The sequence below is a fragment of the Spermophilus citellus genome (assembly GCF_964194105.1).
Source record: "Spermophilus citellus genome assembly, chromosome: 17".
NCBI classification, from domain to species: Eukaryota; Metazoa; Chordata; class Mammalia; order Rodentia; family Sciuridae; genus Spermophilus; species Spermophilus citellus.
Window position 1 is genome coordinate 64677310 of NC_138199.1, and position 26588 is coordinate 64703897.

Sequence of the window (26588 nt, forward strand, 5' to 3'; positions counted from 1 at the left end):
CGCTGTCATCTGCTCCCCACCCTGACCGGCTTCTTGTATATCTGGTATCTGCATCTTGCATTGGCCTTCCAAACCCAAAGAAATCCATTGGGTTCATGAAGCTCGTATTGAAAAAGGATCCTCAGGTACCTGGAGAATCTCCAGCACCTAAAACTCAATGTGCAGAAAGGGGATGGTTCTTTCTTTGCTGAATATTTAAATGCTTCTAACTCGGAGTTTTTAGAACTGAGGTGGGATCTGTGGTCAGGGAGAGGAATGCCAGGAAAGATGCAAGGCATCTGGGCCTCCCCAAGATTAATTTACATACCCAGCTCTCCCAGGTTCAGTGCCGGGAAATGAAAGCAGCATATTCAAAACGCAGGGCAGAGCTGCATCCCCAATTCACTACAGAGAGGCTTGCGGAAAAATGAAAGAGCTATTTTTGGTCCTGTGATTGATTAGGGTTGCTATGGAAATAAGAAACAGTTATGAGAACAAAACTAACTATAAGCAAACCAAAGTCTCAAAGAGAAAGGGTCAGATGCATGGGGGGGTGGGTTTCAATCAGTTTTTGGGTGGTGCTGGAAATCCTAGCTGTTTCTACACCTGCTCGGGGACAGGGATTGGTGGCTGCTGAGAAAGAGGCCTTGGGGGATGAGTCTGAGGCTCTCCAGGGCCCAGGCCTGCAGAAGCAGAATGTCAAAGCTGGGAGAATCTGCACCATTCATTTTGAACATTACTGTCCAAAGATATTGTACTCCCACAGCAAAAACTGTAAGTGTGCCAGGCATGGTGGGACACACCTGTAATCCTATAGGCTTGGGAGGCTGAGGTTGAAGGATCACAAGTTCAAAGCCAGGCTCAGTGATAGTGAGGCCCTAAGCAACTTAGACCTAGTCTCAAAATAAAATATAAAAAGGGCTGGGGATATGGATCAGTGGAAAAGCACCCCTTGGTTCAGTCCCTAGTAAACGAAAACAAAAACCAAACAAAAAACTGTAAGTGACACCAGTTGGCAATATAAAACAAAAACAATATTCTCTTTAACAGTGTACTTTTAAGACCTATTCCATGATGCCTCATCTGTTGGGCTTGTTAAAATCAGGTATAAAGTCTCTGCAGATTTGGTGAAGTCCCAGAGAGTACCCTCAATCTCAGGAGTTGATTTTTCCTTTTTAAAAATTGCTTTATCTAGAGGCTGGGGCTGTAGCTTAGTGGTAATGCAAGTGCTTAGCCATGGGTTCAATCCCCAGCACCAAAATAAATAAATGGCTTTATTCACACAATTTGTCCACTTCAAGTATACAAGTTAATGTTTGTTAATGTATCGACAGAGTTGTGCGTCCACTGCCACGATCTAATTTTAGGACATTTACATCACCCCCACTGACTGTCACTTCCTAGTTCTTGCCTCCCCTCAACACCACACCATAAGCAACCACTACTCTCTGTCTCTGTGACTTGTTTTTCTAGATGTTTCACATAAATAAAATCGTATAGCATGCAGTCTTTTGTTTCTGGCTTCTTTCACATAGCATGACGTTTTGAAGGCTCATCAATGTGATTACATGTACAGGTACTTTGTTTCTTTTTTTCTGAAAAGACTAATATTCCATTGTATGGATATACCACTTTTTATTTATCCATTCTTCAGCTGATGGCCATCTGTTTCTGCACTTTGGCTATTAGGAATAGTGTTGCCAGAGGCATTCTTGCACAAGTTTTGGTAGAGGCATATGTTTTCGTTGCTTTTGGGTATGTACCTAGAGTAGAATTGCTGGATCCTGCCGTAACTAACCTTTTCAGGAACTGCCAGATGGCTACGTTACTCCAAAGCAGCTGCCACATTTTATGTGCCCACAAGTAGCATATGAGGGTTCCAATTTCTCTACACCCTTGACAGCATTTGTTATTGCCCACATATTTCTTTATCCTTGGACGTTCTGGAATTTCTTTGGATCAAAATGATGATTTGATCCAAAATGATGATTTCCAAAGTAAAAACAGTCAACATACCACATGTCCAGACATGACCCGACACTGAGGCATCAATGAAATCTTATTTCTACTGGACTACTATCAGTGGGCATCTTTTCAAGTGTTTGCTATATATGATTCTGCCCATTAATGCACCAACGCTCATACAACTACAGGAAGGTCTACTGCCAGGACCCCCATGTGACAGAGGAAGAAACAAGGGCACAGAGAAGTCTAGTAGCTTGCCCAGAGTCACAAGATGAATACACAAGGCTGTCTGGCCCTGGAGTTCAAGCAGCCTCTTAAGAATCAGGAAAGCACGCAAGGGTTCCAGGACAGCGCAGCTTGAAGCTCAGTGGAGCCGCAGGCTTTGCTTCTCGGTATGACTGGTGGCCACTAGAAGCAGAAAAAGCATGTGTGCGTGTGTGTATCCCTCACGTGACAGATGTGCCCTGCTTCACCCAAACCCAAAGAAGGAAAAACAGGAGTTACCTGACAGATATATTGGAGAAGTAATTACTCGTTTAAAAAATTCACAGTAGTGGTCCTTTAAATGCCAAAATATCCTAGCACCTAGATATTTAATAATTTCTCAGGCTGGGACTGTGGCGCAGCAGTAGCGCACTTGCCTGGCATGTGTGAGGCACTGGGTTCGATTCTCAGCACCACATATAAATAAATAAAATAAAGATCTATCAACAACTAAGAAAAAAATTTTTAATTTAATAATTTTAAAAATTGAAACTAAATATGATAGTTTAGATTAATTTACATTGTAGAAGTGCTTTTAAAACCATATGCAGAACTCCAGGGAGGGCACAAATTTTCCGATGCAAAAATAAAAAATAATTACAAATAAGTCTTATAAAAAAATGTGAAGCAAGGCACAGGACAAACCCCTGTAATCTGCTACACTGGAGGCTGAGGCAGGAGGATTGCAGGTTCAAGGACAACCTCAGCACTAAATGAGACTCTGACTCAAAAAATAAAAAGGAGCAAGTAACTCAGTGGTAGGATACCCCTTGATTCAATCCCCATTAGCACACAAAACAAAAGACAGAACAGCACACACCTGTAATTCCAGTGACTAGGGAGACTGAGAAAGGAGGTCCTCAAGTTCAAGGCCTGCCTGGGCAATTTAATGAGACCCTGTCTCAAAATAAAACTACAAAGGGCTGAGGATGTAGCTCAGTGGTAGAACACTTGCCAGCATGTATTAGGTTCAATCCCCAGTACCATGAAAAACTTTTTTTATAATGGTTGGATTTTATATAAACATCAGCCTTTTCAATAAGCAGAAAATATTCAAATCCCATAAAAAGTAAATAAAGACATCAATGATATCCCCAGATAACTATACTATCACTAAAAAAAGTCACAAAATTACCAAAAAGTTCTTAAAATTTTAGTCCACATTACCTTGAAGAGTACATTATAAAAAACACCATCAAGTAGATGAAGGAGGGCAAATATGCAGGTCTGGGGACTGCTATTTCGGATGGCTCCTGCCTCACATACATCACATGGACTTTTGGAGAAAGACAGGATAAAGTGTTGCTACACTCAATAGTTTTCAAACCACTTTTAATTTTTATTTCTTAATTTACTTTGTGGTGCTGGGGATCAAACCCAGGGTCTCAGATGCACTTGGCAGTGCTCTACCACTGAACTACAGCCCCAGTCCCAAACCACTTCCCAAGTGGCATCAGAGTCCTTTCAGTAAATAAAATATGCAGGGACATGATGGCCACTGAGGCATATGCACAGAATGTTTCCAACCAAGAGAAGGACAGTTTGAAAGCCACTCATTGACAAGAACCCTCAGCCCAACCACTCAATGCCTCATTCACCAACCCAAATTCTCCCATGTCTGAGATTAGAACTTTACAAGATGGTTTGGAATCCAGAAAGTTAAAGGGAATATTTGAGAAGCTGGTTTGGGGTTGATGAAGTACTTATAAACTTTTAAAAGATCATTAACTTTTAGCTTTCGTTCCTTCCACTGTCTCACTATGTTGTCTGGGCTGGTTTCAAATTACTGAGCTGCAGCGATCCTCCTGCCTCAGCTCCTAAGCAGCTGGGACTACAGGCATGTGTGCACCACCACACCAGGTGCTCCTTCTAACTTTTACAGGAACTGCACATGTTTTTCTCTTGCCATCTTATCCTGTCAGCATGTGGCACATGGTGCTGTCAGTGAACAGGAAAGTCCACACAGACTCTACCTTCTGCCTAGTGGAGTTCTCCTGAAGATGACCTCGCTTTCTGGTATTCTATTCCACATTGTCACATTAAATGAACTCTAAGGCCCTATGGGGAATTTCAACTTGAGATGGAGTCACTACTACAATTGGATGTGCAAATGTTTCTACCTTTTATCAACAGAGGACTCACATCTAGAATGTTCCACAAAGCTAGTAAGATCAAGTACACAGAGTTTAGGGTTTTTGAATGCTGGAGGTAGAGCTACTAAAAAGTAAGTGAGAAAGGCCATTGTTGCTTGTAAAATAGGAGACAGTGGTAATGAATGAGTGTGAAGAGATAGTTTGTATACAGATCTATTTTGGTTTTGTTTTCTTGTATCTCACTCTTTTGGGGTGGGAAGTAGATGGACAGAGTACTGAAGATTGAACCCAGAGATGCTCTATTACTGAACTACATCCCCAACCATTTTTATTTTATTTTGAGACAGGATCTCATTAAGTTGCCGAGGGTCCTGCTAAGTTGCCCAGATAGGTTTTGAACTTGTGATCCTCTTGCCTCAGTCTCCTCAATAGCTGGGATTACAAGTATGTGCCATCGTTCGAGGCTGGTATCTAAATGTGAAAGTAGCTTTCTACTTTCTTCATCTTAATTGGGAAATTTTTATGCTTCCACATTGACAGAAATTTTGCCCATACTTAGAAGGCAAAATTTAAAACTGTTGTGTGCATGGAAGATCTTTAATACACACATCAATTTCAAGAAGGTATGCGTGCCTAATGTCCATCTGCTCAGAATCTCAGTCTTTATTCAGGCAAGGATGAAAAGGAAATAAGGGGGTAACTTCTTGAGTCCTTTTGCTGTTCTGAGCTATGTGTGATTTTATCCATAGATAGGACGGGTGGCAGGCTAGTTGGGAAAAAAATTGCAAAGAAGGCAGTTTCAGAAATTGAGGAGAGGAAGCAAGAAGAGAAAAAAAAAGTATAAGAATTTTAAAGCAAAGAGAAGGAGAGGGAGGCAAGCAATTAAATGTAAATAAGGGAGATGAGGATGAATCAGAGTCACTCCCCAAATATATGCTGTATAGGAAGAAGACGGTGGCCAAGAAGAATAGTGGGATCTGAAGGAGAAGTGGAGGAGGATGAGAGGAAGGGAGTGTGTGGCAGGCAGAGCATTAAAACAGCCGGAAAACAGCTGCTTGCCTCTCAGCCCACAGCAAGGAGATGCATCTTGGCCTCCCGGCGCCTCACGCGGAGGCTTCTGTTCATTCATTAGTTCAGTCATTGATGGAGCCTCGTCCTGTCCTCTGACATGCTGAGTCAACAGCAACTCGCTGGAGAAGCAAGGCTGGGAGGGAGACGGAGCTGAATATGTGAATGAAAGCATCTTTTCTGAATGGACGAAGGTCTGCTATTGGCACTTCTAGGAAAACTGAGCAGGGAAACACAAAATGAAGTTTCCTACAATTGAAGGCCGGACTCATCGAGGCAGAAATAAACAGAGGATGCTTGTGAATACTGATGGTTGAGCTCAATTATGCAAGGCAAAGATGTAGAGAGACAGGCTGACCACGTCAAATGCAACTGAATTGCACATAAATAACAGGATGGGAATGAGTAGGTGTGACTCTCCAGATGGAGGCAGGCATATGGCCAGGTAGGAAATTTTCAGATGGCAAGCCTTCTCAGCTAAAACCTGCAAGAATCACCTCCCTCCTTTTTTTTTTTAAGCTTTATTTATTTTTCTAATGTGATGCTGAGGATTGAACCCAGTACCTCAAACCCAGTGCTCTACCACTGAGCCACAAACCCAGCCCAAGAATCCATCCCTCTTAATCAGCTGGATAAATTTGTTATTATTCAAATATCCATAAAATCAGAAGTGAAAACATGGTTAGAATGTTTCAGCAACACTTATCTGGATAGAAATTCAGAGTATCTTAATGATTACAAAGGCTAATAGATGGGGGGGGGGTAATTTTACATTTGCTTTATTTAATCACTGAAATGCTCTATTTTAGAGTTTGTCCACAGTCATTTGTATTTTATTTTATTGGTACCAGAGATTGAACACAGATGCTTAACCACTTGCCCAGCCCTTTTTATTTTTTACTCTGAGACAGGGTCTTGCTAAGTTGCTGAAGCTGGCTTTGAACTTGCAGTCCTCCTACCTCAGCCTCCCGAGTTGCTGGGATTATAGGAGTGTGCCCTGGCACTGGGTATATATTTTATTTTTACAGAAAGAAATCTTCCCTGCAAAATCATTCCACTTGTGTCATTCTCACCAACTTGAATTGAATATAACTCCACAGATATTGGTAAACTGTGGAAAAGAAATCATATTTTGCTAGTAGACCAAGTAGAAAATAAAACAACAAAGAAAAGGAGATCTCCTAGGACAATCTTCTATTGAACATCCCTACAAAAATACTTTTCTTTTCTATGCAAAGTAATGCTGAGTGACAATCTTGCAATGTTACGTTAAAGAAGCATATTTTCTATTCTCTCCCCTCAAAATGGCTGGATTAATTTTCTCTGAAGAACAAAGAAGTGCTTGGGAACAGCCAGCAGAATGAAAGTGGGGTCACCTGAGCACACAAACTGTCTGTCCCAAACTCCGGTTCACCAGGTGTTGATTTGTGGAGACAAGCTCCAGGTCCACAGAAGGGCCCTGGCACATCTGTGAATAAGCTGCTTTTCAGGTTCACATGTTAAAAGGATTGGTCCCCAAAGTGGGGCTTTTGGGAGGTAGGTGGCCTTTTGGGGAGGCCTCATGAGAAGACCTTAGGTCACTGGAGGGTGGAGTGCCCACAAAGGAGAGAGAGGGCTCCAGGTCTCTTCCTTCCTCTTTTACATCGCAGTCATCAGGTTAGCAGCTTTGCTCAGCCCCCATGCACTCCAGCCATGATGTGCTATCTCACCACAGGTCTAGTGACAGGGCCAATCACCACGGACTGAAACCTCCAACCTAGTGAGCCAAAATAAACCTCTTCTCTTAAAAAGCTCATCACCCCAGGTAATTTGTTATAGTGACAGAACACTGACTAACACAGAAACATCACTGAATGCATCAAATCCCTGTATCCTAGTGCCCTGCTGCCTTTGCGGTGCGCCTTAACAGAAGTGACTTTACTTGAAAAGGAACTTACGTGTTCTGTGTCACCTGATTCTAAAACAACAAAACATTTTCATGACTGTTGGCATTCTTCAAAAAACTTTGTTGTTTGAATAATAATAACCTTCAGGTAACATATAAATAAGATTTAAAAAAGGATAATATTTACTGAAATAGAATTGGTCTATTGGCTTCTTTAGTGGGCCCTGGTCCTAAGGGATGTTTCTGGAACTCCCGTACATTTTAAAAGGCTGATTTTGCAAAATCTATGCATGTTTATTCAAAATTCATGGATAAATAAGTGTGGGAGGGGCTGTGGCTGTGGCTCAGTGGTAGAGTGCTTGGCTGCTACGTGTAAGGCGCTGGGTTCAATCCTCAGCACTGCATAAAAATGAAATAAAGATATTGTGTCTACCTATAACTAACTAACTAACTAACTAAATAAATAAATAAATACATGTGGGAAATATTGCATACCACAGTTCCCTTTGGAGATCCAGAGTGCACTTTAGCTAGTAAAGGCTTGGAGAAGCCCTGGAAGAATAAAATCTGTTGACTCTGTATGTCCCTTCCCTTACTTAATTGGCTGTGTACCACCATAAATGGTAGTTATAAATGGTTCTAGCTTACTTCCATCCAAATTCTCTATCATCTTCTCCATGAGGGTCCTCTTCAGTGCCCTCAACTGCAGGGCTGTTCCCTAACATGTCCCTGCTTATATGGCCCTGTTCCTAAGGAAATGAAACTTTCCCTTGTCCCAAAAATCAAGTACAAAATTGGATATTAGAGCTAGTTGTGATGTAGATACAAGTTATTTCCTAATCAGCTAACTTGTATCTCCATGCCCCACAGAAGGGACACTTGGAGATGGCCAGATGGTTCTCTAATCAGCCTGGGATGATAAATAAATGTATTCTTCCCTGGACTTATCACTGATTTCCTAGTTAATACAGTTTAGTAGCTACAACTACTCTTTGGTTGGAAGGTCAGGGAGAGGAGGCTTAAGAAGGGAGAGAGAGGGCCGAAGAACGGAGGTCATCGGTGTATATCTCTTTGGGTTACTGGGGAAGCTCACGAGGCCCAGATTGTAAGTGAAATTCCCACCCAAGACAGTTCACTGCTCCCTACTGCCACTCCTGGGAAGATAACCTGAGTTTACACTGGGTGACCGATGACAGGTTCTCAAATGTGAACAGCTTTTGCTCTCTTCCCCAGGCTTGTCTAAACCAGCCCTCAACAATACCATCTCTCATGGCAGCTTAATGCTGTTTGAGGCTCTCGTTAGTCATTTCATCCTCCCTGCGCTCTTACAATTTTCTTTTCCTACTTGTGTTGTCTAAATAATGAAAATGTTGGGTAACAGTGGACTCTTCCTCATGGCCTTCCCTCCCTGTGGAACGGTCACCATTTTAACTAATGGGAAGGTGTATCCTGTTTGTCCTTGCCTCTTCCATGGATTTTTTTTTTTTCTTTTTCCCTTTTTGGTATTAGGGATTGAACCCAGGGATGGTTCACCACTGAGCCACATCCCCAGCCCCTTTTTCAAAAATATTTTATTTAGAGACAGGGTCTTGCTGAGTTGCTTAGGGCCTTCCTAAGTTGCTGAGACTGGCTTTGAACTCACAATCCTCTTGCCTCAGACTTCTAAGCTGCTGGGATTATAGGCATGTTCCACTGCATCTGGCTTCCATGGAATTTTTTTTTTGGGGGGGGGTACTGGGGATTGAACTCAGGGGCACTCAACCATTGAACCACTGACCAACATCCCCAGCCCTATTTTGTATTTTATTTAGAGACAGGGTCTCACTGAGTTGCTCAGCGGCTTGCTTTTGCTGACGCTGGCTTTGAACTTGGGATCCTCCTATCTCAGCCTCCCAAACTGCAGAGTATACAGGCATGTGCCACCGTGCCCAGCTCTCCATGGATTCTTAATAAAGGATAAAATGTGATGGAGAGGAGTGGTCATGAAGCAATGTATATACACATTCTAGGTCACTGTTATCAACTCACTATAACTGGGGTCTTCAAATTCCTACAAAAGAGAAAGAAATCCTTTCTTCTTTGTTACTACTGAGGCTAAATTGATACCACTGAGTTATGTTCATCTTCAAGAGAAATTTTCTTTTTTTTTTTTTTTTAAGCTCTAGTAGAAAACAAACACAATTACTTTGGAAGGCAGCTAGTCTCCTTGGGCACCTTGCTTTGTGCCTTTTCAAACTTCAGGAGAGTCTGCAAGTTTTGATACACTGGTTAAATGGTCAGTCTTCTGGAAAACTTGTTCTTGTGTTCTTCTTTGCTTACTATATGATTGAGATTTTTCCCTTAATCAGGTTAAAGAAAGATATTTTTCCACTTCCTGGCAAAATGGCATTTCCACAGAATTCTAAACACACACAACCACTCACGGTGATGAAAAAGCTTTTCTGCCTTGATAATGAGGAAAACGTCAAAGTCCTAGATGACCCTAAGTACAAAGTTCACTAGCCTGGGTTCTGTCACAAATGGGGGCAGTACCAGGTCTAAGTAACAGGCTGGACAGTCAGATGCAGACCTCGTGATCCCAGGTGCAGGCACACTAGCGCTCTGGCAGAGACACTGGTCAAGAGTTCTCAGAACCCTGGGGCTGCCTCTCTGAGGAAGGAAGGGCACAGTGACCCTACTGGTGAATCTGGCATTGGAGAAGTTTTTCTTTGGGGTGGAGAGCAGGAAATAAGGAGATGGAGAAAGACATCAAAAAGATGAATTTAGGATTAAAGGATTGGGGGATAAAGAGCTCAATTAAAATGCACTTAAAACAGGAAGGAAGATGAAGGCCATTGAAAGCATCTGTCATAAATCCTGGGTGCAGACCTGTACTCAGAGCACAGGGTGGGCTCTGTAGCCCAGGCTGTTGTGGGCAGTGTGAGAACACAGCTGAGTCTGAGTCGGGGGGCCGCAGCTTCAAAATGTGCTCTGTAAGCCTGAAGGAATAAACCTGGGGCAGACAGAGAAAAATCCAGATCCCTAGTCCTGGGGAGTTGGAAAGAAAAGCTGTCCTATATTTGGGATGGAAAATAAAAGCAAACTAGTCAGCAACAATGTGGAGTCCCTGAGGAGAACTGGATCTAGACCTTGACCTGACATTCCAAGCACCACGATCTGCCCTTTAGGTGGCCAGGATCCAGCACCTGCCTCCTGGGCTGGAGTGGGCATGCTAGGGACGGAACGAACCTGACCCCCCAGTGTGACAGTGTCCGAAGATGGGCCTGGGGGAGCTAATGAGGTTCAGATGAGGGGATTAGTACCCTTAGAAGAAAAAAACCGAAAGCTTGCCTTCTCTCCTCACCATGTGAGAATGCAGAGACCCCTCATCAGGAACAAATTGACCTGCACCTCCATCTGGAACTCCCAGCCTCCAGAAATGTGAGAAGTAAGTGTCTCGCAGTTTAAGCTCCCAGTCTATAGTATTTTGCTATCAGCCTGAGCTGACAAAGGGCGGCAGGTGTCTGCAGTGGGGCTTTGCTAATCCCTCAAGTCACCGAAATGCCTCCTGCTCCAAGGAATCTTACCACACTTCACCAGATGGCACTTCTCTCCTTTCTACAGTTCTCTGTGCCTCAACCATGACACTTAATGTGGCCGTGGTCTTCCTCGAAACACTGACAGTTATGAGTTCATCTGATTCGGTTTAACTTCTCCCAACTCGGCCCCATAAATCCACTTCCTGAACCAATCCCAACCGAGGCAGGAGACCCCTCCCTGTTGTTCCCACAGGGCATCTGACTTACTGTGCATGCCAACTGCAGGGCAGCTTCCTGGCTCATACGGTTCCTATCCCTTCTCTTCTCTTGGCCCTCCCGAGTCGGCGGATTCTCATAGCGTGATTACTATACTTGGGTCTCTAAGACTAGTTCTGCCACATGGCTGCCTCTTATCCATCGGGTTGCCAGATAAAATAAGACGACAGTCTTCTAGTGTAACTATGTCCTGTGCAATATTTGGTACATACTTATGCTAAAAAAATTACTGTTTATCTGGACATTTAAATTTAGCTAAACACTTTCTATTTTTAAATTTTTTTTATTTGTTCTTTTTGTTATACATGACAGTAGAAACCATTTTAATATAGTACACGCTTGGAATATATCTTATTCTAATTAGGATCCAGTCTTGTGGATGTACATGTTTTGAGGTTCACTGTGGTGTATTCTGTCACGAGCCATCCATGGGCTGTGTGGACTATGTTGCTCATCGTAGCCTAATGAGGGGAACGTCCCGTGGCACCCCCACAGGGACTGACCACCTGATGCAGGTGAACTTCCCCCTCAAGCTCTGCCAGAGATCCCACACAGCACCTGAGATGGGTGAAGCAAGACTCTGCCCTTAAAACCTTATCCCTGCCTTTGATGTCCCCTGATACAAATAAAGTAAGCGTGGGCTCCATTTTGCTTTTATCAGTGAGGAAGCTCGATCCCTAAGATTGGCCAGCCCATCCTGCCCCCGCTTTCTAAAAATGTTTTCTGTATCCTATGGTTCTTTCGCCGTTCTATTTTTCTTAGCTTTTATTTCTCAGTCAGCCCATTTCAACAAGGGGGACTGCATTTCCCTCACCTGCACAAACATGGGAGAGAGTATTTATATGTGTACATAGGAAAGTTATGTCAGATTCATTCCAATGTCTTTCCTTTTCGTATCCCCCTTCCTTCCCTCCATTCCCCGTTGTCTAATCCACTGAACTTCTATTCTTCCCTCCCCCTTATTTTGGATTAGTTTCCACATATCAGAGAGAACATTCAACCTTTGGCTTTTGGGGATTGGCTTATTTCACTTAGCATGATATTTCCAGGTCCATCCAATACTGGCCAATGTTATAAAGTCATTCTTCTTTATGGCTGAATAATATTCCACTGTGTACGTACACCACACTTTATCTATTCATCTGTTGAAGGGCACCTGGGTTGGTTGCATAGCATAGCTATTGTGAATTGAGCTGCTATAAATACTCATGTGGCTGTGTCACTGTAGCATGCTGATTTTAACTCCTTTGGGTATAAACTGAGGAGTGGGATACCTGGGGCACATGGTGGTTCCATTCCTAGTGTTTTGAGGAATCTCCATACCGCTTTCCAGAGTGGTTATACTGATTTGCAGTCCCACCAACAACATTCTCTATTTCTGTTTATCAACTCTCCCAGCACCACGTGATTAGATGACATACCTAACACTGATGCATCCTGCCTTGGGGACCAGAATCCTGTGCCTGAGACCCAAAGCCTCAGCCTCAGCCCAGGGCCTTGCTTTCACATGGCTCTGCTTGTCTGGCGGGATTCCCCAGAACTACTCCTCTGCCCCCCATTCAGGACCTCTGCTGGCAGCTCAGCCTGGAGCTTGTCCAGCCCGGTGGACAGGTCTGTTGCCAGCCTGCCCCCAGCCGAGTAGCCTCTTGGTTCCCATAAACCCCACGACTTGCTGATGATCCCAGGCTTTGACTGGAATGTCCAGCTATTTCCCACTGGACTGTGACCCCAAGGGGCAGGAGGACTTTCCTCAATGATGCCATGATGTTCTACATGTCACGGGTACTTAATAAATGACAGTTAACCTCAGACGGAAATACACAGACGATTGAACTGGGAAAGAGGTTGTAAAAATAGGGGCAGGATTATGAGAAAGCAGACAAAAGAGGCCAGGTAATATTTTGAGTCAACAGAAAAAAGAGTGAGTATGAGATGGTGCAACTGGAACTAACTTCCTCTTTGTCTGTTTTGATCCCAAACTTTCTCCAAAAGGAATTTTAAAAAAATTATTTATCTTTAAAAGTCTAATTATCTGGACCCAGTGGCACATGCCTGTAATTCCAGCTACTGGGGAGGCTGAGGCAGGAGGATCATAAGTTTGAGGCCAGTCTCAGCAACTTAGTGAGACCCTATCTCAAAATAAAATAAGTAGGGCTGGGAATGTAGCTCAGTGGTAGAACACTTGCTAGCATGTGTGAGGCCCAGGGTTCAATCCTCAGTACTACAATAAAAATATAAATAAATGAAAGTCTGATTACAGGTACAAGAATACTCTGGGACAGAAGTTGGAAAGAAGTAAAGACCACAAGCCCCTCAGAAGTCCTCAGAAGTGACCAAGGTTTATACTAATGGAGGCTGGCCCAGAGTACTGCCTTGGCATTGTCCAGAGCCATGTATTCACTCTTTTTCCTGAACCTCAGTCCTTTATATAGTACATTCTTACGAGGTATTTTGGTCACAGTGACAAAAATCTAACACCATTTATATTCCCGTAGAGATTCCATTTTTAAGGATGTCTTGTGTTGAATATTTACCATGCATTGAACACCAGGCTAAGTTTTCAAGGAATTACGTAATGTAACTTTACATCCTCCTTATGAGATAGTTATTGCATTTCCCCACATACAAGTAAGGAAATGGGGGCTTAAAGAAAGATAATCTACACAGCCCCCAATGGCACTGGAGACAGGATTCAGCCCATTCCAAAGTCTATTTCTTGACAATTATGCAATGGCTACAGGCAGCAGATCTGGGGGTGCTGATGCAGGGAAGCATCAGGCTGCCTGTGGCCACAGACAGTGTGCTGACAGCCTTCTCTGCCTTAGACCTGGGGCCAAACTTGGCCCACTGCCTGGGTGAGCATGACCATGCCAAGTGGTTTACATGTTGTCTATGGCTGCTGCTGCTATGATAGAAACTGTATGGCCCACACTGCAGAAATTGTTGATGATATAACCCTCTACAGAAAATGTTTTCCAACCCTTACGTCAGGCCACTGAAGCCTTCTGCTAATTGCTCTAGAAAGGAGGGATTTTCCAAATTTTAGAAAAAAAAGGAAGAGAGAGCAGTAGTCCCCTAATTTGGGCAAAAACCACTATATATATTCTATCATTTCATAAAAGACAAGATTTTAATACTTAAGTATAAGGGGATATAATTACCAATAGTACTTTGGATGAAATAAATTTAAATGTATGAAAAACTTTGATACTATTTGTATAGATGACTCCATAGCACCTGTCAGCCCTCCGAACCTATGTATCTATCATTCATTCATGCACTCACTCTGTCAGACCATATGATTTATTGAGCACCTACTATGCGCCAGGTACCATGCCCATACTAAGGGCATGATGAATCATTTCCCTCTGTTTCTTTTACCATCTGTCTTTCCTTTGGTTGTTTGGATTGAAATAAAAAAAAAAAAACCTTTTATCACAATTCAATTAACCATTTTCTTGTTATGACAGCCTGATGGTATACCACTGGGGAAAATGATCCATTTGAAAATATCACAACACAATAATATGGGGTCTCTCTCTTTCTCTTTTAGTGTATATAATGACTCGAGAAACTTAGGGCAGGAAGATATTTTTCAAGCCACAGAAACTGTCCACTCCAGATCTCTGAGGGTAACTGTTTACACATACATCTTTCCATTTTGAAGTTTTCCAATATAAAAGCTCCACCTCCCAATAATTCCTCAAATCCCTTAATACCATGTTGCTAGAAACTATTCTTCTATGATAGTGAATGTATTCCCAACAAAGCAGTCAAGTCATTTAAAAATTATAAGCAAAAGTTAATTATACAAAGTGACTATCCAGGTACTTCAAAAGTTAATTATAAAGTGACTATCCAGGTACATTCTTGAACAAATAAGAACATTCGAATTGTTGCATTACATATAAACTATGTAACATGTCTTTGCTTAAATATTTCTGATTCAGAATTATTCCTTTAAAAAAAACTATCACATTGATAAGACAAATACAAGGAATGTTCCAATTACTCCACTGATCATTGGATATTTTAAAAAAAATTAATGATACTTACTGTGTATTCTGATTCCAGATATTCATTTGAAGAAAAGGGAAAGGAAAAAAAAAAAGATAAGAATGATTTAGACCATATTTATGTGTAACATACACCACAGAACTAACAAATACAGAGTTATAATAATAATTATTAAAAATGAACTATAATTATTAAAAATGTAGTAAAGAAACCTTCCCAAAATTAGATTTTCATAAATACTAATGTCTCCATTTCTGTTCTGAAACTATTTTAATAGGTTGTGGCTGGGCAGATAAGAACAGGAAGACAAGATTCAATTAGCCTATAGGTTTGTGGCTAATTAAAAACCCAAGAGTTGGCATTCTACAAGCAGAATTAAAGACTAATAATTCCAGTAAAGCATTTCATTAACCACAAAGGAAATCTTCTAAGTGGAAAAGTAGCTTTTATAACCAGTACAAAGAGCTTGTTATAAGAATGTGCAAAAGGCATCTTGGAATTTGGTGTATTCAAGAACAGGAACCAAACCTAGATTTCGGGGGGGGGGGGCATGGTTTCTGGTTCAGTATTCAGTACAGAGAGTTTATAAGCACTTCTCTAGGAGGAAAGTGATCTTAAAGGTTTTCATATTTTATTCCAATAACAAAGGAAGTCACTGGGAGCAGAAAGACTCAATAGAAATTTTTACACAAATTATAATCAATTGGGGTGGGGCTGTAATTCAAACAAGCCAAAATAAACCACTTTAGAGATGAATTATAGGGAGAAATAGGAATAATAAAACCTCAAGAGACTAGGACTAGGTCTTCACCTCCCTTGTCGATGGCTGTTTATTACAGTCACTCCCGGGAGGAAGATGGAATGGCTTAACCGAACCCCGCCCCCCTGCCAGCCCTGTATGGATTATCGGTTCTAACTCAGTGAAATTCCACTACTGCTGTGTCCTGGCATTTACCACATGTGGCATACTGCTTGTGCTAAGGACTTACCTGTAATTGTGTAGGGATAATAGTTCCAAGCCTTCTCTGTCACATAAAATATTTTTGGGACAACAGCTCTAGCCCAACTTGGCAGTTTGCTAAGAGGAAAGAAAAAAAAAAAAAAGATATTAGAGCCTGTTCAGAACCTGGCCACGTTACTGATCTTTCTGGATAAATTGCTAGAGAAATCATGGATTCTCAAGCATCTCTTCTCTCTATGCCCTTCACTTCCCTATCCCTGCGCTTTTACCTGTGGCTGAGCATTTCCTGTGCATACTCATGTTCTCTCAAAATGCATAAAGGCAGGAGGCTATAGCCTCATTTGGAGGAGGGAGGCTCCTAGGGCTGTAAACCCTGCTTCTTTGATTGGAGAGTTTGGAGCCTGGGAGGAGCCATGTTTGGAGAAGTCAGCCAACCTGGCCTTGGTCTCTTAGGGTGCTGTGGAGAAAGTGGTCTACGGGGATGTTTAAGCCCAAAGTGGGGGAAACAGAGGCCAGCTTCAACCCAGCAACCTGTATGAGTGGCCTTTCAAAAATGGGCAAAAGCAATAGAGGCGAGAAACTTGGAGACATGAAGAAAAACAAAACATCACCACTTGATGGCTATAGTTGGTTGAATGGTGTCCCTCAAAATGATGCAGTAAACTGGTACTGTGACCATGATCTCATATAAAAGCAGGGTCTTTGCAGATGTAATTAAGTTAAGGATCTCAAGATGAAATAAATTTGCATTGGGTTAGTCAAACTCTAATTACTAGAATCCTTATAGGAGAAAGAAGGAGGAAATTTGAGACTCCGACACCCAGAGGGGAAGGCCATGTGAAGATGGCAGCAGAAAGCAGAGTGGGGCAGCTGCAGGCCTAGGGACGTCAAGGACTGCTGCAGACAGCAGAGACCGGCCGAGGGCATGGAACAGATGCCCTGCAGAGTCCCCAAGCACTCCAACACTTCCATCACCTCGATTTCAGACTTCTGGCCCCCAGAACTCTGAGAGGATAAATTTATATTGTTTTAAGTCACTTCGTTTGTGGAAATTTGTTGTGTCAGCACCAGGAAATTAATCCAACAACAGAGTCATTCATTTGGAGCAAGGGCCTGGACAGTCACTTGCAAAAACACATCCTCAAAAGGCACAAGGTCCTAAGGTCTTTTATAAACGCAAGACTAATTAACTTCTGTTGTGTTTCCCTTGAGAGGCAAGCCCTACAGTGTAGCACAGGGCCAGAGAATTCCTCAGACATCCTTATAATATTTAAGAAACTTATAAGGCAATCTAGTTTTTAAACCAATCTACATGATTTTATCCCCCTCCCCGCACAGCAACATAACCGGGATTTTTCTGCTTCTTTCCTGTTCCAGTGCCTACAGCAATGTCTGGGATGCTAACATCTCACAGTGGATCAGACCTAGGGAGATGACGTAGATGCTCAGCCCCTTAGGGCTGCATGTTGGCAGTAAAGAGCATCAAGAAGCAGTTCTGAATTCCAAGCTGATAAAACCAGGAAAGGGAGGACATCAAACCAGTTGAGCCCCAAATCCCAAACCCCTCTTGGATGTGAAACCTAAGTGACAACAAGGGCCTGTCAAATACTGTGTACCTTGTGTGTCTTCTCAAATTGTTTCTCTTATTTCTGACAGTAGCCAGGCCCAGCTTTTGAAAAGACAAATGTGTATTTTCAATGGTTGGCTGGACCTAACTCAAAGCTCTGGGCTGCTGATCAGGGTTGAAACAGATGAGTGAGTGTCAGCCCACAGCCCTGGGTCTCAGGTGGGCTGCAAGAGACAACAAAGCTGCTTTAAAATCCACCTGACACTTCTTGCTTCTCTAATGCAGAATTTCTCACTCCCATAAAATCGTCTCCACAGTAACTGCTCATTTACCTTATATTCTGCTTCTCAAAGGATGGGCTGCTCCCTGGCAGGGGTTTTTATAGCTTTTGCTGATGACTGATTCCATCAGTGACTTTGGAGGGCAACTGAGGTTGACATCGAGTGGGAAAATCCCACAGGCTTGCTTGCAGGAAATAGTCTTGAGCAAGACTTCCCCTGGGGTCCTTTCTGTTTGTACCCACACCCCAGAGTGATGCGCCAATGAATGTGTAGGGAGATGCAGATTCGAGTCTTGGGCACATATGCTTTTAATGGACTGAAACAGGGTTGGAGATTCTTCTCAAAGTAAGCAAGCCATTTTTTTAGCTTAGATGAAGTGCATATGTCTCTTTCAAGCCCAGAGTCTGCTCCCACAATTCTCTTGTGCAGAGAGGTTCCATCTCTGCTTCACTTCTCCTCAAATGCACTAGGCTCCTCCTGTGTAGCACTCTGGGGGCCTAGGTGCCTTCTCCCTCCATAATTCATTCTCTCTAGCATTTAAAAAGCCTCCCAACAGAACCACTTTCCTAAGTAACAGTCATTTTCTGGAAGGAAGATGAAACCAATGACAATTTTCCATTCACGCTGAGACCTTTCCTATTTGCAAACAGTTATGACTCCAGAATCTAGAAACTTCATTTTAGCTGTGCATCCACCAACTCATGCAGGATAGGCCAAACTACTGTCAATCACCTCTTCCAGTGAGATGCCCTAAAAAACACAAGTATCCAGCCAAGATGGCTGCTAGGATTTTGTATGTCTGGAGAGGAAACCCTTCTGGTATAAGACATTTACTGGGTCAAGTACAGCAGGTTGGGACCACTTGTTTGCAACAAGTTCTGTGACGTTTGTATGTTAAATGGTCCCCGGAGGACCATGTGTTAAAGGCTTGGTCCCTAGGGTGGTGCTATTGGGAGGTGATTGGACATTTTGGAGGGTCATTAGGGACATGTCTTTCAAAAGGGATTTGGGTACCCCAGCTATTTCCTCTTCCTCTTTTGCTTCCTGGCCATGAGGTGAGTAGTTTGCTCTGCCATGAGCTCCCCTTTCCCATATTGTCACATGAAACCTCCAACAGAGGCCTAAAAGCAATAGGTCTGCCTGATCATGAACTAGAACCTTTAACACTGTAAGCCAAAATAAATCTGAACGCTTTATAAGTTCATTGTCTCAGGTATTTGTTATAGTGACAAAAAGCTGACTAACACAATGCTATTTCAGTATTTCTAAGCCCACTAACAGACCTCCTTTCCGTCCCCCTTCCCGCAGAACACATCATTATTTGAATCATTTATGTCTGAGAAAGTAAAACTTATTTTCCCCTGCAGCAGTGATTTATGAAGACCTGCAAAGGAAAACGGAATTAAATTAGTTCCCACTGTTGCTGTCACTTTCACGATGTACACTGTCAATTCTAAGAAAAAGCCTGTCATTCATACTCACTACCAGGTGTCAAACAAAAGCCTCTCTTCTAGAAAGACGGCAAATTTGAGTCAAGTCCTTAATCCATGCTCAGGCCAGGACCAAATTTCCCAATGGGCCACCTCTCCAACACTCGGGACTTAGAGACATTTAAATTCTAAAGCTTTTCTAGAATCTGAACACATGCTACTGTGACAAGATATTCAACTGCTTCATATTCCCCTAAGATGGCTCTGTCAATGCCTCTCAGACAGACTTCAAAGTGTTTGGTTTTCTTACTTTCTTTAGTATGAAAGAGAACATAATCCAGCCAGGTGGCCAACTTATCCTGGCTTACCTGAGACTTTCCTGGGTTTAGCCCTGAAATTCCCATGTGCCAGAAGATCACTCAGTCCCAGGCAAATTGGGACACTTAGTCACCCTAGAGTCCTGGTTCTTAATAGTGGGTATTTTTGTCTCCCCCCATGATAACCATAACAAATAGTTACCAGGCTCCAAATTCAACAGAAGCAAGACTGAGGAACTTGGTACACTGTTTCTCCTCTCATGTAGTTCCAAGGTTCCCTATATCACAACTGACCAGACGAGAAGGCCTGGGGAAGGTGGGTTCTGAACTGGCCTCAGGTTGAAGGTGTTTAGCTGCTTCTCAGACCTTCTGGGAATAAAGTATAAAGGTCCATCATAAGCTTCTGGTGTTTACAATCCAGATTGTCTCAAAGTTTCCCCTCAGATCCAATCTCACATTGCAGTATATGCTCACTTGGGACCTGATCCAGGAGGTAGTGAACATCATTAGGCTAAATGTGGTCTAAATGGAATGTAATTTCATTTTCTCAACAGGAGTCAGAATTGTGACAGTCTTAACTGGCAATCTGAAACTTAAACATTCCCAGCAGAAAAGTCGGACCAGGGATTTTCTCCTAAACAGATACCTAAACCTAAATCCTGTCTCTTTCTGCACTGAGATTATGTTCAAATGACAGGAGTTCATTTTAAATGGGACCCCACTACCCTGTATCCTCATTTCCCTCTGATCCAGGAGGAATATTCTGACCTTTCATTTCTTCTTTGAGGTGAAATTTGACATTTGACAATGATTTGATAATAATCAATGACCCTTATCCAGTTATATGAACAGTGATTTCTGAGGTCTCTGTATTTTTTCTTCAGCTATTCGAATTCATTCACTTACTCTTCTAGATGGTGGTTCTGGCTGGTCTTTCACTTGTGCTCTTCATGTAATTGTTTATATAGCAATAAGGAGATGAGCAGAGTTTCGGGACCACAGCTACCACCTGCAGGAGGCTGAGCTGCTGTGCTTCATCCACAGGAACTGCCCAGAAACAAAGTTCCTTGCACTTGGACACAGACCCCACCAACTTAAACTCTGGGTTAGGTTTGGGGAAAGGGGGCCTGTGTCATGCAGATTCTTTGAAGGCTCTGCTTGAATGGCATTAGGGTAATGTGGTCAGCGGGCTGGGGAGCTCCCAGGAAACAGTCACTCATGTCAACATCATCTTTCAGGGGTGAGGCAGAGCCAAGGTGGGAAATGCTTAGCTGGGTGCCCTCTAAGATCCCAATCAGGCCCAAACTTTCCATCTCTATAACTTCCTGTGAGAGTACTTGAGGAAGCAGAGTGTTCTTAAGTATTGAGATGGTAACAGAACAGAATAGCTTGGACTGAGAGGTATGAAAGGAGGAAGCCCTTCACACACTCTAGTACTTCCATAGCACTCTCACCTTCATATCTATCTATCTATCTATATATACATACATACATATATATGTATATATATATGTATGTATATACATATATATCTCCTTATATGCTAATTATATTAATAATGTAAAATCTAGAATGTTCTCTGTTGTGGCTGTAGTGCACTCTTGGCTACTCCCACCTACAGTGCAAGTCCCACCTGGGCAAGGACCTTTGTTCTGTTCATTGTAGCATCCCCAGCATCTAGAAAGGTACTCCATGAGTATTTTTTTCAAAGAATGAAGATTATATATCCAGAAGTCAGAAAGGACTATGAATCTTCTTCTGACTAAGAATCTTCTTGGAAGTTAGCATGGAAACAAGCTATCAGGCCAGAACCTCTTACTGGGACACTCTCTCCACCACCTGAGCAGGGGCCTCTCCCAAAGCCACATGAGCTCTAAGCATTAAGCTGACTTTGGGGAATCTGGGAAATGGCATTGATTTGCTCAGCAGAGTTGGTAGAATCTGCTGATAGGATAGGAAGAAGAAATGGGATTGAGAGCACAGAGCCATGGCAGCAAAGTTCCACCACTGTGCTGTTAGGTAAAAGGACCAGCTGGCGGCTTTGCATGCCCTGTCAAAAAGGATCCATGACTTCTAGAAGCTTTATCTTCTGCTACCAAATCACCAGAGGCCAGGAGAGATTGCCGTGGAAGGTAAGGGCACGGAGTGGGGGGAATGCTATTCTCCCCGTGCAAATCAATTGAGGCATTAGTCGGGATCACCATTAGAAGCTGGCAAGTCTCCCTGACTGGCAGCTGCCAGCACAGCCTAATAATCCAGCAGCCGTGGTGGTGAGGAACATGACACTCATGACTAAAAAACAAGCCTAAAAATAGGCTCTATCTTTCCTCCCATGCTCCGCTCCCTTCTCCCCCCATGGGCTTCATTGGGAAGGGACTGGAGAGATGCTTTGGATGAAGTGAAAACAAAAGGTGACAAAAGAAAAGTCCCCCATCATGTGTTTCTGGGTGACAGTTTTATTTAGAATCACTATTCCAAGCCTGGCCTCCTTTTTCTGGATGTCAACTGAAACCAGGAGTTTTGAAGACAAGACAAGAAAGACCACTTATTTGGTCAACTGAACTGGATCAAAGACCCAAGGACAACTAGCAAATGGACTTCTGTATTAGACTCTATGTAAATGGACGATGCGTTAGTGCTAATATACTAAATGTATTAGGCAACCACCAAAGCGTATGGTGCACCCAGCCAAGTATCAGATGCTGTAGGAAGTGCTGAAGGGCAGAGCAACTCCACAGTCCCTGGGAAATGTGAGAGATGCATGTCGTTTTAAAGGCACATTTGACATACTTATAAAATGGGCAAAGGATTTGAATAGACAGCTCAAATGAAGATATGCAAATGGCCAATATATATACAAGAGATGCTCAGCATTATTCATCATTAGAGAATTACAAATTAAAACACTGGGCTGGTGTCATGGCTCTGTGGTAGAGCACCTGCCTAGCATGTGTGAGGCACTGGGATTGAGTCTCAGCACCACATACAAATAAATGAATAAAATAAAGGACATCAACATCGATAAAAATTAAAAACAAACAAACAACCACCAGATACCGCTTCACACCCAACCGGATGGGCTATGATCAAAGAGACACACGATAGCCAGCTTCACCTACTATGTGGGAAAAGTGAAACCTTCATGTGTTGCTAGTAGAAATATAAAAGGGCCAGGGCTGGGGTTGTGGCTCAGTGGTAGAGCACTCGCCTCGCACGTGCGGGACCCTGGGTTCGATCCTCAGCACCACATAAAAATAAATAAGTGAAATAAAGGTATTGTGTCCAACTATAATTAAAAAAATAATAAACAAATAAATAAACAAATAAATAAAAGGTCTAGTGCCTTTGGAAAACAGTCTAGAAGTTCTTTTCCCTGCTATTGGTCATCAGGGCTGGGTCTGTAAACCCACAGGATGCTTACATTTGAAATTTTGAAACAAGGGATAGAGAGAACAAAGGGGCAATCGGGGTGCATCCACAGAACCGTGGTGGTGATGGCTGGAGGCAGCAGAGGTGGCAGAAGGAAGCAGTCTGGTTGTAGTTGGAGATGGCGGTCATCACGGCGCTCTTGGCCCTCTGGAGCCATCGGATTCCTGCCCATTCTTTTGCCTCCAGATAATTCTGTGGGTCCCTAATATTATTCCATGAAATACTCTTTCTGCTTAGAAGACAGTCTCTATTTCTGCTTTTTCAGCTTAAGTAACTTATGCTCCAGCCAAAGAGAACACAGATGTTTGGGCTTTGCTTGATAATAATTATTGTTGAATCTAACTCCCCTTTGTGCAATTTTCTTCTTTCCACATTAACTGGAGAGTAGGTCATGATTACACAGTCTTTGAATATTTCCAGTGCCTCTAACAGTAACCTTGGGTAACAGAGCAGTTTGTAAATGCGATTTGACTTCACATATAGATCCATTCACTTAGCCAGCTCATGAATTCAGGTCCATAGGAGACTATATTTAATAATGTGAGTTATTAAGTGGGGTACTGGGAACATCTTAGCTACTGCCAGTCCATTCTTAGGGCCTGCTCTCCTATGAACACTCACAAGATGGACAGGTAGACTCCTGAATGTGGGAACCAGGTATCCTTGGACCCTGCCTCAATCAGGAGATAGGACTGTTCTTACTTCATTAAGGGCTTCCCTATAAAACCTGAACGATTTATTGTACATTGTAAGTTTTAATAAAACTTTAATGAATTATGAGTATGGTGTTGTCTTGCCAACATGGTAGTCAAACAACTTTGCATGCAGGACAGGAGTTAGTTTGAGGAGGCACTAAGTTGTGACTTCCAAGTAATAGCTTTGGTTTTATGATTACAGGAATTCATCTTATTAATTCCTAGTCCTGCCATTATTCTTTCTCTATTGCTAAATCATAGTCTCCCTGGTCCTAAAATGTATGCCTATTCTCTTTGAAAAAAGTCAAAAGCCTTTTTGATTATAAAATGATGGACCCAGTTTAGACGTATAAAGGAAACTAAAAATACTTCTTTTTTCTTCTGCCTCTGTGGTTACTTGTGTATGCTGAGCGAGAGTCAGGATAATGTCTATTGAATACTCTGAATGTAGAGAGTTCTGAAGGGTCTTCCAGATTGTCCACTGAACCAGCCATCTACTGTGTTTAACTACCTGTCTGGTGTTTGAATCTGCGAAGGCACCCTATGAGTGTCCCAGTTATGCCGGAGTAACCCCACAACAGCATAATTGACAATAAGGCACCAACCACATTCCCAGATGACTTGTGTGTTTGAAAATATCTCCTACAAATGGAGCCTACATCTCTCTTCCGGCATTCCTATCTTCTGGTCTTGATTGATTTTTGTATATTAATTTGTACTCAGCAATCTTGCATTCCTATATGATGCTAACCTATCTGGGATGTCTGAAATTTCCGTTAGTCAATCATATCTGCAATTGAAACTCTGTTTCTTCCTTTCCTTTAATAAGTTTTTATTGCTTTGTGTGAGGGGGCTAGGGAATCAAACCCAGGGTATTGTACATGCTGAGTCAACACTCTACCACTGAGCTGCACCCCCAGCTTTCCTTCCTTGTTTTATTGCATTGACCAGGACTTTCACATGTGAGACAGAAATGGTGATAACAAGGATCCTTATTTTGTTCCTGACTACTGTGGACAAGTACACAGAAAGATTTATTAAATGTTAATTTACTAATTTATCTTCATTTTTGGTACCTGGGATTGAACTCAGGGCCACTGAGCCACATTCCAGCCCTTTTTTATTTTTTATTTTGAGACAGGGTCTTGCTTAGTTGCTTAGGGCCTCACTAAATTATTGAGGCTGGCCTGGAACTTGTGATCCTTCTACCTAAGACTCCCAAATCATGTTGGCAAGACAACACCATACTCATAATTCATTAAAGTTTTATTAAAACTTACAATGTACAATAAACCGTGTAGGTTTTATAGAGATTACATGCATGCTCCACCACACCTGGCTAAATGTTAAATTAATTTCAGGGGTAAATCTGAGCAAGTCATGGTTTGTTGTTATTATTCTGATTTGCTAATGTTTTACACAGGAATTTCATGTTTTTAGTTGAGATTCATCTATTAATCTTCTTTTCGTCCTATTATTTTTCAGTTTTGTTATCAAGGTTCATGTGGTAGGTTCTACCAATTATTTTCCCAGAAGTCACCCTCCTGAGCCACCTCTTTTTTCTTCATTTTCTTTCCTGAAGGCTGTTTTATTATAAAATAATAAAGAAAACACTTGCATGAAATCATATAAGCAACTGATCCTGTATGTTAAAAGGAATTTATTTTTGGCCTTGGCATCAACTGGGAAACAGAACTGCAAGAATTGAGAGGGTCCTCCTCCCTTTCTTAAAAGGTCATACCCCTCTTGAATAGGAAAGAGAGTCCCTTGAACATCCTTCTCTTGGGAGTTGGGGGAAGACCTTATGTTTAATTGGCCAGAACTAGGTCACATGATCTCACCTCCAAGGGTAATGGAATAAGTGAGTATCTGAGATTTTTATTTAGTTTGACATCAAAAATATGTTTTCTGTTTGGCATACCTTTTTTTTTTTTCTTTCTATCTATTTTATGATGCTGGAGATTGAATCCAGGGGCAAATGCCTGCAAGGCTAATGCTCTAACACTGGGCAACATCCACAGCTGGCTTCCCTTTTTAATTCCCCTGCCTTCTAGGGATTGATTATGTTTTCTTTCAGAAGTTATTTATTGTTTTACTAGTCCCTCACTGTACATTCTGAGAGTACTTACCTGCCTTAAAAAGACTAAATCAATAAACATTTCTCTGCCATTCCTAAACAATATTAGCACCTTAGAGTGTTTTTGTTACCATAATTACCTTTATCTTCTGTTGTCTATTACTTAGATTCTATAAATATACCCCCAATTAGTCATTGTCAGTATTTTTTAAAACATTTTCTGCTCATTCATATTTGCTCAAATGTTTAGCAATTTATTTATTGCTTCTAGATAACTCTTTCCTTCCTGAACTCAGTTTCCTCTTACTTAAGTACATCCTTCAGTAGTTCTTTCAATGTGGATCTCTGGGTAGTAACCCCTTTCAGTCCTTGATTGATTTTTATGCCCGATTCTCAATTCTAACTTCCCATTTGTGTGGGCCTGAGGCCACATTTCCTGCCCCCTTATGGGATGACACCCCTGACCCCAAGTTGTCAGGGCCTACACTGGATTCTGATGTCCCATGGCTTTTTCGTCACTCACTGGTATGCTTACCACTGCGGTTCAAGTCTCCCCCATTCTCTATTACCTGAGGATTTCCCCTTCTTTGTTTTGAGTCCAGCTTTATATTGTTATATTTCATCCTGTGTTTGTCATAGGAAGTGGGGGAGGGTCTACATTAATCTTTTTAGTTACTATTACTGGAAGTCCACATATTCTATTTATAACAAATTTCCTTTTTACTGATGTTTATGACTCTCCTTTAAAATAAATATCATATATTTT

At 42.1% G+C, this 26588-nt stretch overlaps 1 protein-coding gene across 1 annotated transcript in view; it reads right to left on the bottom strand.

The window, feature by feature from the left end:
- Positions 1 to 26588, bottom strand: part of PITPNC1 (phosphatidylinositol transfer protein cytoplasmic 1) — a 252415-nt gene that overhangs the window by 99427 nt on the left and 126400 nt on the right. Inside the window, exons 3-4 of the mRNA XM_081270313.1 lie at positions 16055 to 16143; positions 15105 to 15112 (exon numbers count right to left, since the gene is read on the bottom strand). Of these exons, the coding sequence (XP_081126439.1) occupies positions 15105 to 15112; positions 16055 to 16143 (97 nt within the window). The remainder of the gene's footprint in view (positions 1 to 15104; positions 15113 to 16054; positions 16144 to 26588) is intronic.